The 15,287-nt window shown below is 41.7% G+C and overlaps 1 protein-coding gene across 2 annotated transcripts in view; it reads left to right on the top strand.

Annotated features, from left to right (window-relative positions):
* The window catches only part of VWA3B (von Willebrand factor A domain containing 3B), a 223,956-nt gene that overhangs the window by 115,635 nt on the left and 93,034 nt on the right, over positions 1-15,287 (top strand). For both annotated transcript variants that reach the window (XM_049857248.1, XM_049857247.1), the window contains exons 13-15: positions 4,060-4,158; positions 11,403-11,585; positions 15,080-15,210. In XM_049857248.1, the coding sequence (XP_049713205.1) occupies positions 4,060-4,158; positions 11,403-11,585; positions 15,080-15,210 (413 nt within the window). The remainder of the gene's footprint in view (positions 1-4,059; positions 4,159-11,402; positions 11,586-15,079; positions 15,211-15,287) is intronic.

Genomic DNA, 15,287 nt, shown 5'->3' with positions numbered 1-15,287 from the left:
TCCAATGAAAGTGTATGTTAGACCATTTGGTATTGTCCCTCAGCTCTTTGATGCTCTCTTCTGATTCGATTTACTCCTTTCTTTGTTTTCTCTGGCTAATTTCTATTGATGTATCTTCAAGTTCACCAATTACGTCCTTGGCTGTGTCCAGTCTACTGATGATCTCATTAGAGTACTTCTTCAGATGTGTTACTGGGTTTTTTTATTTCTAGCATTTCCAGTTTGAGTCTGCCTGAAGGTTTCCATCTCTCTGCTGAAATTATCCATCTGGTCTTGAATGTTGGCCACCTATTCCATTAGAGATTTCAGGGTATTGATTATAGTTATTTTACATTTTCTGTCAGGCAGTTCAAACATCTGTCATATCTGAGTTTGTTTCTGGTGAGTGCTTTGTCTCTTGACAGCATGTTCTTTATTCTTTCTTTTTTGTGTGCCTTATTTATAATATAATAAATATAAGCTGGATATCATGTGTAGTACAGTAGAGACCAAGAGAGTTTTTATGCCTGGAAATGAACACACTTTTCTTTTAGGGAGGTGGGGGAGGTGGTTGGAGGTCTAAATTAGTCAAATTAGAAATTGGACTGGGTTTGAGGTTGGTTTGTTATTTTTACCTTCAGTCTACCATACCCCTCCAATTTTTTTTAATTAATACTTGGTGTTTAGGGTGGGGCTGTTTTGTTAAAAGGCTTTTCCAATGTCCACCATCAGCTTTTGGTTTTCTCCTAATACTGGGCCCCAAAGAGGGTCCATCTCTTACAAGTTATTTGTTAGTCAATGCTTGTAGGGGAGTGGTGGGTGTGGACTGAAGAAACCTTAGTTTTAGTCAAGTATGGTGTCCTAGAGTTTCAGGGGTGTGGCCTTCTCAGTCGTTCTGACCCCAGTACCTATTCTTACCTCTTCCCCAGGCATAGTGAGTTTTTCCTTTCTCTTCCTTTCCCTAAGCTGCCATGAGGGTTCACCAGTACCCTAAGGGTAACTGTGTTTGCTGCCCTCCCCTCTGCACAGGTTAAAGCTTTTATTCTATAGAGGACAGAGAAGAAAAGCAGAGTTTTTTTTTTTTTTTTTTTTTTTTTTACTGGTCCTTTTCTGGAGTTCTGCGCAATGAAGACTTTTCAGGACTTTCTCGATGTTTTCTATGAGCCCCCTGTGGGGTTTGTGGCAAAAAGCCTACAAGAGAGTAAGACCCACCCTAGACTTGTGACTCCTAGGCCATTGTCTTCTCTCACCAGTGTATACCTGGCCAGCCTCCACCGATTTACCAGTCACCCTAGCTGAACTCTTCTGCATCTTGTCCCAGAAAGCCAGTGCTTGGATCTCACCTAACTCTGCAGGAACTTGTCTCTCCTTGGATTTCAGGCCAGTTGGTTGACTGATGGGTTTAACAAAAGTCATGAACTTGCTTTTTGTCCGGATGTTTCTTTATTGTAAACTTGGGAGTGATGCACTGGTCAGTGCTCTACGTCCCTAAGCAGAAACTACAGGAGTTTTTAAAATCACAGTTTCTTTGCTGTACCATCAGTTATTCTTTCTCTTTAGTAGGTCTGGGATGGGACCAGCAAACTGGTGTTTTTAAAAGCTCCTTGGGTAGCTCTGACATACAGCTAGGGTTAGGAAAGTAGCTGTATAGAAACAACATACAGTTCAAATTCCTGAGGACAGCATGCAAGCCCTTTGCCAGCTTCTTTGTAGGACAACATGGTAGTTAAGAGCATGGGTTTTAGAGTTGGCCAGACCTGGGTTCAAGGACTGCTTACCGCAGACCAACTTGGTGATCTTGGGTGGGTTCTTCAAGCTCTTCATGTCTCAATTTTCTCAATTGTGGGAAGGGGATAATAGTATCTACTTTAAAGGGTTGTTGTGAGGATTAAAGTCCCTGAATGGTGCAAATGGTTAACGCACTCGGCTGTTAACTGATAAGTTGTAGGTCTGAGTCCACCCAGAGGCACATCAGAAGAAAGCCCAGAGTCAGAATTGCCTCAATGGCATCTGTTTTTTTCTGGTGAGGATTAAAAAAGAACATGCAGGAAAAGTAAGTACTTGGCCTAGTAAGCACTCAATAGATGTTGTTTTTGTGATTGTCGTTTCCACCATTGCTTTTCTATCTTCTCTTGTCATATGGTTTTTATGAGTACAGAATTACTTGCTGATCCCTGAACAAGTTAGGAATCTGGTGTGCCCACCATCCTTTCTGTGTTTGCCTGCCTATCCTCTAATAGTCTTGCCAGCCATCCCCACTAGTGAGGTGTCTTTAGCTACCTACACAGCTAGAGTGAGCTCCATCCTGCTCTGCACATGATCCGTTACAGCTTTTAGCATGGTATTTGGTAGTGGTTCCTAGATTTCCAGCACGATGATGTGAACCCCTTGAAGGCACAGAGTTTGGTCTGGTTTAGTAAGTTATATCCCCAGCATCTAGCAAAATGCCCAGCATATGGTAATTAGGTGTTTACTAATTTTTTAAGTATCTATTGAATTAAAAGGGAGTGAAACCCAATGAAAGAGGCCTAGGTAAGAGCATCTGGATGGGTCACTGTAAAGGATTCCCCATTAGTGTCTGGATCTGAGAAAATCTTAGTGGGGAGGGCATCTGTGGTGTATGATGAGGTTTTGGAGAAGTCTTCGGGGGAGGGGTGTATGTACTGGATATTTGCCGTTCACTCTGCTTGGTTTGTACTCTCTTCTTATTCTGAGTCTTAATATGGGAGACAGAGCATCTTTACCTGTAGAAGTTGAAAGCTCTGGCCCTCCTTCAACTAGGGTGTGAGTAATGTGAACTAGGCTTTGAGTTGGAAGGTGGTAACACCTAATAGTGGCAGAACTAGTGAGAACTCACTGGGGAGTACTTTCAGACATCTAAAAGCCCTGCATAACCTGTGGATGGCCTCCCAGGAGGGTCAGTTTTGCATATTAAGAAAAGTGCATTCCAGTGAATTTACATTAATCTAAAAATCCATTTCTTTCTGTATCGATGAAGTATTTAAGAGATTTTCCAATTTGTAATCATTTAACATGATTTGAACGATGGTTAAAAATCTCCCTACCATTAGTTTCCCTTGAAATACAGTGTGTATGTTCTTGTCTGTTCTTTTTTTACTTGAAGAGCTGTAGTCAGTGTCATGATGATGTCAAGTGTAGGAGAAAGAGTGGTCTTGACATATTCCTTTTGATTCTGTCTTTGACTGGTCTTGTGTTTTGTTTTGCTTATTTATTCCTATCATATGTAAAGCAGCACGTTGGGAGTCCCTCATCCAATACTATACATCAGTGTGTATAAGACCTACTAGCATGTCCACGCACTTGAAGGTTTATATCTCACCAGAACCTTTGTGGAATCAAGTTATGTTAGATGTGTCCATGTGCTGGATTGCTAATGACACCACACTGATATTTGCCAAATATTGGGCACCATGAATAAATTCTGGTTTGAGACAGAGGTGATCCCAGCCAAGGTGTATTCAGGCTTCATGTTTAAGCTCTGTCGACAGTTGAGCGAACAGTAACTGAATTACTGTCTCACACAGAAACACATGAAGTTAAAATTGCATTAAGAGCTGGTCTTCAAGACAGAAAATCCATAGTTCTGCCTTCTAGCAGTCTTTGGACTGTCTGGATAGAAGCTTTTATGGCACACCCAGAGATCTGGCTTCTTGGAATCACTTGGGCTTAAATTACGATCTCAATATAATTTTAATTTATCTTTTATGTTACAAGTACCTTCCCTCATCCCCTCCTCCTCCTCTTTTTTTTTTTTTTGGAAGCCAGAAATAATTAACACTTGTTTTTGAGATATTTTTTGAGATTCAAGTACGGGTTTAGTATCTTATGGTGAGCTACCAGCAGAACTTCATCCCCTGGGGGCTTGCACCCCTTTCCCTCAGCTAGTTCCTGTGGGTCAGTAGTTGCTCAGCTCTTGGTGGGCTTTCTGCACTCATTTTGTTCCAAAGTCAGCTCCGTGCAGAACCATGGGGCCCATGGTCTGGCAAATGTGGACTACAGTGCAGAAGAATTGAGAACTCTGTGTGTAACTCGAAGTAATTCGTTCTCTCTCTCCTGTAGGTCGGAAGCTCCACAAACACTCTGAATGCGCTGCAAATTGCTTTTGCTGATAAAGAAACACAAGTTATCTACCTTCTGACAGATGGGAGACCTGATCAGGTACTTGTCAAAGTTGGGAACAAAGAGGCCCTCACCAATACTTTGAAAGTGAATGCTGAACATGGGTTTTGTGGGCCTTTTCAACTGCCACTGAAAAGCTGTTTAGAGACACTTCATTGACTTAGACACCCAGAACTGAAGTGAGAAAATAGGCTGAGGAATTCCTTTGTCTACTAAAAACACTGAGGAAAATTTATATGACAGTGAAGGTTGTCTGGTTAATGTGACACACAGCCCATGAAAGGAGAGGTCTGCTTCCCATTGAAGACTGGTTTATATTTTATTACAAATGAGAGCGTGGAGATTCTTTTGATTTTTTTTCCCTTTGGGGACTCTGAATCTAAATATGTCACTGCACAATGTCCTTGGTTTTACCCCTGATTTTTTTTTTTTTTGAACATTTTATTGTGCTTTAGTTGAAGGTTTACAGAGCAAATTAGTTTGCCATTCAATAATTTATACGTAAATTGTTCTGTGACATTGGCCGCAGTCCCTGCAATGTGTTAACACTCTCCGCGTTACCACCCTGAGCTTCCTGTTTCCATTCGTCCTGATTTCCTGCCCTCTTCCTGCCTTCTCATCTTCGCTTTTGGGCAGATGTTGCCTTTTGGTCTCATATAGATGATTGTTCTAAGGAGCACTTTCCTCATGGGTGTTATTGTTTATTTATAGGCCAGTCTATTATTTGGTTGAAAGATGATCTCTGAGAAAAGTTTCAGTTCCAAGTTAGAAGGATGTTTAGGGATATCTTGGAGGTTCCTTCAGTCTCTATAGGATCAGTAAGGTCTGGTCCTTTTTATGAATTTGAGTTTTGTTCTACATTTTTTCCCACTCTAATAGGAACCTTCTATTGTAATCCCGATCAAAGAGGTCAATAGTGATAGACTGGCACCATCTTGTTCTTCTGGTCTCAGGCTGGTAGGGGCTGTGGTTCCTGTGGTCCATTAGTCCTGTGGACTAATTGCTTCCTGAGCCTTTGGTTTTCTTCACTCTCCTTTGCACCAGATGGAAAGAGACCAATAGTTGTATCTTAGATGGCTACTCGCAAGCTTTTAAGACCTCAGACTGTAGAACATTGTCTTTATGAACTGTGTTATGCCAATTGACCTAGATGTTTCCCAAAACTATGGTCCTCAGCCGTCAAGCCCAGTAACCCGGTCCCGTGAGGTGTTTGGTTATGCCTAGGACGTTTCCATGACTGTTGCCCCTGGGTGCTGTATTATACGTATGAATGTACATGCGGCACACACACATACATATGTGGAAATACCCACCAGCAAACCTGTATGTGCACATGAATGTGCTCCCACATGCCCTCCCACGCCTTGCAGACTGTGTATGTTGTCATATTTACCATACTTGCCTTTTGTGCTTGTGGATCTCTCAGTGTCTTCGCTAGCCTCTGTCTTGTTCTGACTTCCCCTTTCATGTGTATTGCCTTTCCCTTCACCATTTACTCCTAATTTTAACCTACTAATCATTCAAACAAATGCATGCCTTTCTAGTGAAATGTTCTCTGTTTTGTTTAGCCTGGCTGGAAAATATTTGGAAAGTTTTAGAGGGGTCTGTTTGTCATCTTTTGAGTTTTGTGAATGAAAGACTAATGCTCCAGGCATTAAATAAACAAGGATTTTCAGGCCAGCCCAATGTAAATTAACCTTCAGAGTGAATTAGCGTCAACTTGTATCCTTCGTTGTGAGGTGTTCGCATGTGTAGACAAATATTTCAACATATCCTGGGTTAAATGATTCAGAGCTTAACGAGTAAAGTGACTGGATCTCATGCAACATTAGATTTATGAGAGAAAAATTGTGTGCATAGTGAAATTTTATTTTGAATGATTTTCCTGTCAACTTTACGACGCTTTCTATTCAGGAGCAATTTATTGCAACTCTCTATGGTCTGTGCTTGGTGCCAAGGTTTGAAGCTACTAAGATGAATAACATCTCATCTTGTCATAGGGAAACTTACACTTTGGGGAACGTGATAGACCATATATAGTCGACTCTGATGCACTGAGAGGAACGGGGTTGCCTGAGGTGTGAGATGCATGGGAGCACAGAGTAATCGATTTTTCCCATAAAAGATGGAGACAGGATCAGAAGGTTCCACTAAGGTGGGGACATCTGAGCTATGTGTGGAGAAAGAAGAAGGAATTTTCTAAACAGAAGACACTGCTGGTATCCTAGGCAGAAGAAATACCAAAAAGTCAAAGCTGTAGCCGTGCAGTCAATTCTGACTCATAGCGAACCTATAGGACAGAGTAGGACAGCCACATAGGGTTTCTAAGGAGCAGCTGATGGATTTGAACTGCTAACCTTTGGTCAGCAGCTGAGCTCTTAACCACTGCACTACCAGGGCTCCGGAAGGAATGGACGTGTGAAAATATCTGAGGTTCTCAGAGAAGCGATCTGAGAGTAGGAGTGATGATGGAAGAGTATCAGGGCTGAGGCCGGAGCGGTAGGTTGGGGTGGATTGGGAAGGTCCTCAAGTGCCACATTAAAAGCGTGACTTTGCTGCAGTGGGAACCATCAGAGGCTGTGGAACAGAGGAGCCACATTGTCCAGTCCACCTGTATTTTAGAAATATGCCTCAGCTGTGCCAGGGAATGACTGGCACTACCCCAGGCTGGCGCTGTGATCTTGATGAAAGATAAGAGCAAGGGCCTGGAGCTCTGACGGTGCAGTGGTTAAGAGCTCGGCTACTAACCAAAAGACCAGCAGTTCAAATCCACCAACCGCTCCTTGGAAACCTTACGGAGCAGTTCTACTCTGTCCTGCAGGGTCATTATGAGTCGGAGTTGACTAGGGAGCAACGGGTTTGCTTTTATCCTCAGGCAGGAGAAGCAGAAATGGGGAGGCAGGGACTATATTCCGAGATAAGATGATAGAAGTAGCATCGACTGGACTCAATGACCCGTTGGAGAAAAGAGTAGGTGAGGAGAAGGTGGGAGCAAGGGAGAAAGGATTCCAGATGACTGATTTCTGATGACTATGTTGTTGTTGTGTGCCATCTGATCGATCTCACTCATGGCGATCCCGTGTGACAGAGTAGAACTGCCCCACAGGGTTTTCTTGATTATGATCTTTATGAGAGCAGGTCACGAGGTCTTTCTCCCACAGAGCCTCTGGGTGAGTTTGGACCTTTCGGTTAGCAGCTGAGTGCTTACCCATTGCACCATCAGGGCTCTGGTTTAAGTTTAAATTTAAAGAAGGAGCAGGTTTGTGGGTTACTGGTGGAGGAAGCTCAGTCTGAGCACCTGTGGAGCATGGATGTCCGGAAGCCTCTAGATACAGGGTCTGGAGTCTGGGGAAAATGTGGGATGGAGAGGCAGATTTGAGAGTGACATGAACAGGAGGCTTTTTTTTTTCTCTCTTTGCAATAAACTCTTAGTGATTTTTTAAAGTTGTTTATGGTACAGACAGTTCAGGAAATATTAAAAAGTGCTGTCTTAGTTATCTAGTGCTGCTGTAACAGAAATACCACAAATGGATGGCTTTAACAAAGACAAGTTGATTCTCTTACAGTCTAGTAGGCTAGAAGGCTGAATTCAGGGTGTCAGCTCCAGGGGAAGGCTTTCTCTATCTGTTGGTTCTGGGGGAAGGTCCTTGTCATCAATCTTCACCTGGTCTAGGAGCTTCTCAGCGCAATGACCCCAAGTCCAAAACACACTTTTGCTCCTGGTTCTTCTTGCTTGGTGGTAACGAGGTCCCCTCCTCTCGGCTTGCTTCTCTCTTTTATATCTCAAAAGAGATTGACTCAAGACGAAACCTAATCTTGAAGATTGAATCCTGCCTGATTAACGTAACTGCCTCTAATCCTGCCTCATTAACATCATAAAAAAAAATGATTCCTATCAAGTTGATTCTGACTCATAGTGACCATATAGGGCAGAATAGAACTGCCCCAGAGGATTTTCAAGGGGTGGCTGGTGGATTTGAACTGCTGATCTTTGGGTTAGCAGCCGAGCTCTTAACCGCGGAGCCACCAGGGCTCCCATTAACATCATAGAGGTAGGATTTACAGCACATAGGCAAATCACATCAGATTACAAAATAGTGGATAATCACACAATACTGGGGAATCATGGCCTAGCCAAGTTGACTCACATTTTTGGGGGACACAATTCAATCCATAACAAGTGGAAATTTGAATCACTCATAACTCAATTTTGTGTTCTGCATTTTTCATTTATGTATCATATGCGTTTTTCTGAGCCATGAGAAATTCTTCAGAAATATCTTTCTCAATGAATGGGATGTATCCCATTGTATGTGATTTAATAAACCTTCTACCTTTAGAAAATTTCTGTTTATTTATTTCATTTTTGTATAGTGGTACATTTTCACAGTATGCATGTCAAAGGTACGATAGGGTATGTAGAGCAAAGTCTCCCTCCCACCCTGTTCTCCGCGTAAGAGATAACTGGATGTTACCCCGTTCCTTGTATCCTCTTCCAGCAATAGCTTGTGTGTATGCAAGCAGAAACATATTTATATATTTTCCCTTTAAAAAATATACTGTTGTTGTTAGGTGCCGCAGAGTCAGTCCCGACTCATAGCAACCCTGTATACAACAGAACGAAGCACTTCCCAGCCCTGTGCCGTCCTCACGGCCATTGTTATGTCTGAGCCCATTGCTGCAGCCACTGTGTCGATCCATCTCATTGAGGGTCTTCCTCTTTTTTGCTGACCCTTTATTTTACCAAACACGATGTCCTTCTCCAGGGTCTGATGCCTCCTGGTAACATGTCCAAAGTACATGAGACGTAAGTCTCACCATCCTTGCTTCTAAAGAGCATTCTGGCTGTACCTCTTCTGAGAAAGATCTGTTTGTTCTTTTGGCAGTCTGTGGTATATTCAATATTCTTTGCCAACACCATAATTCAAAGGTGTCGGTTCTTCTTTGGCCTTCCTTATTCATTGCCCATCTTTCACATGCATGTGAGGCATATAAATGGTAGCATACTATACAGAAAATTCTGTGCCTTTGTTTGTAAAACAGTATACATTGGAGATTGCTTCATCTCATCTCATAAAGAGCTTCCTCATTATTTTTTCGTAGTTGCCAAGCATCCCGTCCTGTGACTATACTATAACTTATTTAACCAGCCCCTCGGAGATGGACACTTAAGTTGTTTCCAATCTTGCTGCAACACACGATGCTGCAAAAGCACTAGGTACATATATAATTTTGCGCACAGGTGAGTGTACCTGTAAATTCTGAGAAGTGGACTTGGTAGCAGCAGACTGTCTTTTGTACCACCCAGGGACTCCACACGTTTTGAGTGTTGTTGTCATTGTTAGTTGCCATCAAGTCGATTTTGACTCATGCCAACCCCATGTGTGCAGAGTAGAACTGCTCCACAGGGTTTCCAAGGCTGTGACCTTTTAGAAGCAGATCGCCAGGCCTGTCCTCTGAAGTGCATATAGGTGGGTTGGAACCACCAGTCTTTCAGCTAGTAGTCAAGTGCTTTATTGTTTGCGCTGATAGATACTGCCGAACTGGCCCCCAAAGAGGATGTACTAACCAATAGTCCTGTCAGCAGTGTATTGAAAGCTATTCTCGATCTGCAGCCTGTCACAGACTTCCAAGGGTCTGGAACCTCCCAAGAGTATATACGAAATACACTCATGTAGTTGGTTTTTTCTTTTTTTTAATTGGGGACATCAGTAGTTTTCATCAGATTCTCAGAGGGTCTGGTCCACTTAAAGATTAAGAACCATGGACATGGATAAGAGTTGAAGCCATATGTGTGGGAATTACCCCAAAATGTAATTTATAAACTCTTAAGAATTTTTATATTCATATCTGCTTTTTTCCCACGTGCAGTCTATTTATCTTGCACTCCCTCAAGTCCTCTCAAAAAAGCGAATGGATATTTGATGCTTATGTTGTGTATACAGTAGAGGGCATTAGGATGTGCCACTCAATCTCCATTTTTAAACTTTCACTGACTCTGTAGGACCTCAGTGTGTAAGGCCAAAGTTATTCCAAATATTTAGCAGAATTTTTTTACTTGGAAAAAGACACAAATGCTGTTCTGGATTCAATTACAACAAGAGCTTACCAGAAAAACAAACAAACAAAAAGAAAACCCCTTGCCTTTGAGTTGCTTCTGACTCATAATGACCCTACAGGGCAGAATACAACTGCTGCATAGGGTTTACAGCAGAGGAGGCTGGTGAAGTCCTCAGGTACTAACTGAAAGGTTGGCACTTTGAACCCACCAGCGACTCTGCGGAAGAAAGATGTGGCAGTCTGCTTCTGTAAAGATTACAGCCTCGGCAACCCCATAGGGCAGTTCTACCCTGTCTTATAGGGTCGCTATGAATTGAAATCAACTCAGTGGCAGTGGGTTTAGTTTTTGGTTTGGAATCTTTATAGAAGCAGACTGCCACATCTTTCTCCTGCAGAGTGGCTGGTGGGTTCAAACTGCTGACCTTTTTTGAGACAGAAAAGTCTCCAAAGGGAAGGTGGATTTTTTTGGTGTGTATGTATTATTATTATTTTGCATTTTGTTTTTTACCGGGCACACTGCTGCCACGAAAAGAAACAAGGATCTGATAGTGAGAAAGGAGGAGAGGAATGGATATTAAGTAGGCAACTAGCAGTCTTTTAAAAACTACCTCACAAGACGGTCGTGAAAATTAGCCGAAGATTTGGCCCCCCAACAGAGTGTCAGCACGTGGGAGATCCCTCACAAATGTCTCTTCCTTCAGTCTCCGTGTGAGGCAGGTTGACCATGGCGTGTCCAAAGCTAGAAATGACTCTCTTGGCACAGATGCTTTGGAAACCATCTCAAGACTCCAGGGACCCCACTCCATGGAAGTCTGACGGTTAGGGTGGTCTACCTACCTCTCCTGACCTGATCGTTGAAGTGGCCTAAAGCATGACCTGATACTTTAAAAGCCTGGACTCTGAGCTTAGATACACCAAAAGCTGAATGACTTATTTAGCCAAATTTTCTCTCAGCTTCTTTTTCCCACCAAACTGTAAGCCCTCAGAGGGCAAGGGCCGTGTATTATTGATCTTACTCTCACTGTCTGGCAGAGCTTGCTTTGTTTATTGAATTGAATTTACCCCTTTACAAGATGCTCCTCACCACTGTGTAAGTAATTACTGTGGAGAATTTCACTACAGCAGATACTAAGGGTTTTCACATCTTGTTTTTTCTTTCCTTTCCTTTCTCTTCTCCCTCTCCCCCACCCCCCCCCCCCCCAAAAAAACACTTCTCATTTTAGCCACCTGAAGTGATTATGGACCAAGTCAAAGTTTCTCAGAAAATTCCTGTTTACACCGTCTCCTTCAATTACAATGATGAGATTGCAAATCGGTTTTTGAAAGAGCTTGCTTTTTTGACTGGAGGAGAGTTCCATTTTTATAATTTTGGTGGCAAGGATCCCCACCGTCCGGAGACTGATCAGGTAAGAGCTTGACAGGCTGAAAAGGGGGCGTTCACTTATTTGAGCATTACAGCCTGGGGGCCCATGGACAATAGCTTAACTGGGGAAATACCACCATGAAGACAGCCAAGTACAGAAAATGAATCTCCTAACAACGAGCATACTACTGTTTCTCAAAACGTAGTCCAAGGACCACCTGAACTGTGTAAAAATGGCACGGGGGAGGTGTCTCACCACCTCCAACCCCACAGAAGGGAAGGAGAACCAAGATCAACAGGCCAAGGCTGATTGCCATGAGGTGGAAGCCAGATAAGCCTCCTCTGTCTGCCATCTCTACATATTCGAACCCAACTATCCCTCCCACAGCACTCGCTACTGGGTTTCATAATTCATTGCAATGGCCACACAGAACTCAAAGACCATACTCACAATTATGGGGTTTATTAGGGAAGTAACAGTTACAATTCAGGCTCAAGAACACACAGGATACGGTTCTTCCATCAGGACAGCCTCTCCCCAGCTGTGCTCACAGCCACACCTCTCCCTGGCCCTCAGTCTCTGCCCAAAGGTACTCAGCTTTTTCTCTCCATGTGTCTCCTGCTGCCGGGCCTCTGTTTCTGGTCTCTACTTTCTTGGTGGTGGTGGGCTTCTCCTCTCAGCTCTGGAATTGGCTCTCTTTTAAGGTAAAATTGACCAGTCCTCTTGGTAGGCCACAATTACCCTATCACACAATCACCTGTGTGGGAGTTAGAAGACCATGGCTAGGAAGACCACACGCAAAGTGATTAATTGCACCGCAGCTGGGAATTTGTGAAAATGCAGGTTTCCGGGTCCCACTTCAGAACTACTAGATCAAACTCTAGGCATAAAAAAGCCCAGAAAGCTTAATTAATGTTTTTCTTTTTTCCTAAAAATTTATTATAGAAAGTATCAAACATATACAAAAGTCGAAGAGTCTATGAATCCCCATGTACCCATCACTCAAATTCAACAATTATTAACATCTTACCAAACTTCATGAATCTTTAACATGTGTCCTAGGGATCCATAAGTGGAATTTTTTAACCACTGCTATTATATATAGACATTTGTAGGGAGCTTTTCACATTTTTTTTTTCAGATATTTCAGTTGGTATATAGTTGTCACCTAACTTCTCAGACTGTATAAACATGGGACCGTCCGACAAAGCAATTAATACCAATAGGGCAATGGGAGAAAGCTAGATAAAATTTCATCCTCCATCTCCTTCAGTCTTGGCCTGAGGATATGCATCTCAGAATACCCTTCTAGAGAGAGTGTTTTTTGTCTTGTTGTTGATCCTGAGGAGTGACTTTAAGTATAGCCCACGTGGAAAAGCCAAAGTACTGATCAGTGCTGGCATGTGAGGAAATGGACCTGAGGCTGGAGGAAGAATCACACAAAAGGACTAGAGGGGATGGTGCTCAGAGCTCACACAGGGCTTGGAGTTGTGAAATAAAAGGCATACAGATTGCAAAAGGAAGGAATAAACTGTCCCTATATGCAGGTGAAATATTTTCTCCATAAACAAATTCCAAGGAATATACCAAAAAAAAAAAAAAAAAAAAATCCTAAAACTATTAAATGAGTTCAGCAAGGTCGCTGGTTACAATATCAACGTGAAAAAATCAATTACATTTTGATAAGCAAACAATGAACATGTAGAAAGCAAAATTAAAAGCCCAATACCATCACTCCAAAGAAAATTAAATACTAGGCATACACTGAACAAAATATGTATAGGATATTTATGCTTAAAACTATAAAATTTTGACTTAAGAAATCAAAGAAGATGTAAATAGATGGAGAGACATACTATGTTCATGGATAGGATGACTCAACCTTTTCAGGTTGTCAATTCTCCCCAAACAGATCTATAGATTTAATGCAATTTCTATCAAAATCCCAGAAAGGTAATTTATATAGATAGACAAGCTTATCCTAAAATTTATAACATATAAAATTTATATTTTAGAACAGGCTCTAGGATAACTTAAATAATCTTGAAAAAAAGATAATAAAATGAGAGGAATCAGTCTACCCAATTTCAGAGCTTATTATATAGGTACAGTAATCAAACCATGCAGTATTGGCAGAAAGATAGGAACAACTGGACATCCTTAGGTAAAAAAATAAACCTTGATGTAAACTTCACACCTCATGCAAAAATTAACTCAAAATGGATCATGGACTAAGTGAAAAACACAAATATAAAACCTCAAGGAAAAAACATGGGAGAAAATCTTCAAGATCTAGGCCTCAGCAAAGAATTTTTATACCTGACACCAAAAGCATGATCCACAAAATGAAAAGTTGATAAGCTAGACCTCGTTAAATTCAAACTTCCTTTCTGTGAGAGACCCTACAAAGAGGATGAAAAGACAAGCTACAGACTGGGAGAAGGTATTTGCAAAGAACATACCCAACAAAAGACTGGTATCTAGAATATATGAAGAAGTCTCAAAACTCAACAGTAAACAAAAACCTCCCAATCAGAAAACAGGTAAAAAATATGAACAGACATTTCACCAAAGAGGATATACACATGGCAAATGAGCAGATGAAAAGATGACCAACATTGTCATTAGGAAAATGCAAATTAAAACTACTATGAGCTATCACCTATCAGAATGGCTAAAGTAAGATATAGTGACAACAACAAGGACTGGCAAAAATGTGGAGAAACTGGATCGATTATACTTTTCTTGTTGAAATGAAAAATGGCACAGCCATTCTGGAAAACAGTCTGGTGGTTTCTCATAAAACTAAACATGTAATTACCGTATGACCCAGCACTTGCTGTCTTGGAACTCATCTCAGATAATGAAAACTTACGTTCACATAAAAACCTGTACCAAATGTTCACAGATGCTTGCTCTGTAATAGCCCCAAACTAGAATGACTCAGGTGTCTTTCAACAGGTGAATGGTTAAAGCAATTGTAGTGCCTCCATGTCACTTACCATGTCATGGAATACTACTCAGCGATAAAAAGACACGAACTATTGATATGTGTAGCAACTTGGATGAATCTCAAAATAATTATGTGACAGAAGGAAACTTGACAAAAATATACTACAGACTGTATGATTCCATTCATATAAAATTCTAGGAAATTCAAACTCACATATAGTGACAGAAAGCAGATGAGTGGTTGCTTGGGAATCGGTGGGGGTTATGGGTAGGAGGGAAGGGAGACAGATATACAATGGGACGTGAGGGGACTTTTGGGGGTGATAGATATGTTCATTATCTTGGTTGTAATGATTTCACAGGTGTGAAATGTCATAACTTCAAATGGTACACTTTACATACATTCAATTTACTATGTATAGATTATACCTCAATAAAGCTACTTAAAGACATAATAATGTCAGAACTGCCTACAGGAAATTTTTGGATTTTTCTTTTCCGGATACGGCTGAGTTTCTGTTAGAAATGTGTGAAATCTGGGCTCTTTTATGCCGTATTAACGGGTTCACATCTCGTTTCGGCAGAATGAAGATCTGATTCTTTTAGTTAAAGAAGCGGAGCAGGGGAGACGTGACCTAGAGAAGATGCAAGACCTTTATTCTGAGTCCTTGGTCATGGACTGGTGGTACAACGGAGAAAAGGAAGGAGACAAGAAGTGAGTGAGCCACACTGCCTCTGTTCTCGTCGCTGGGGTCCCCTCCGATACTCTGCTCGCTCTCGTAGACACTTCGT

This window comes from Elephas maximus, chromosome 17 (genome assembly GCF_024166365.1).
Source record: "Elephas maximus indicus isolate mEleMax1 chromosome 17, mEleMax1 primary haplotype, whole genome shotgun sequence".
Classification (NCBI taxonomy): domain Eukaryota; kingdom Metazoa; phylum Chordata; class Mammalia; order Proboscidea; family Elephantidae; genus Elephas; species Elephas maximus.
This window is presented reverse-complemented; position numbering and strand designations above follow the sequence as displayed.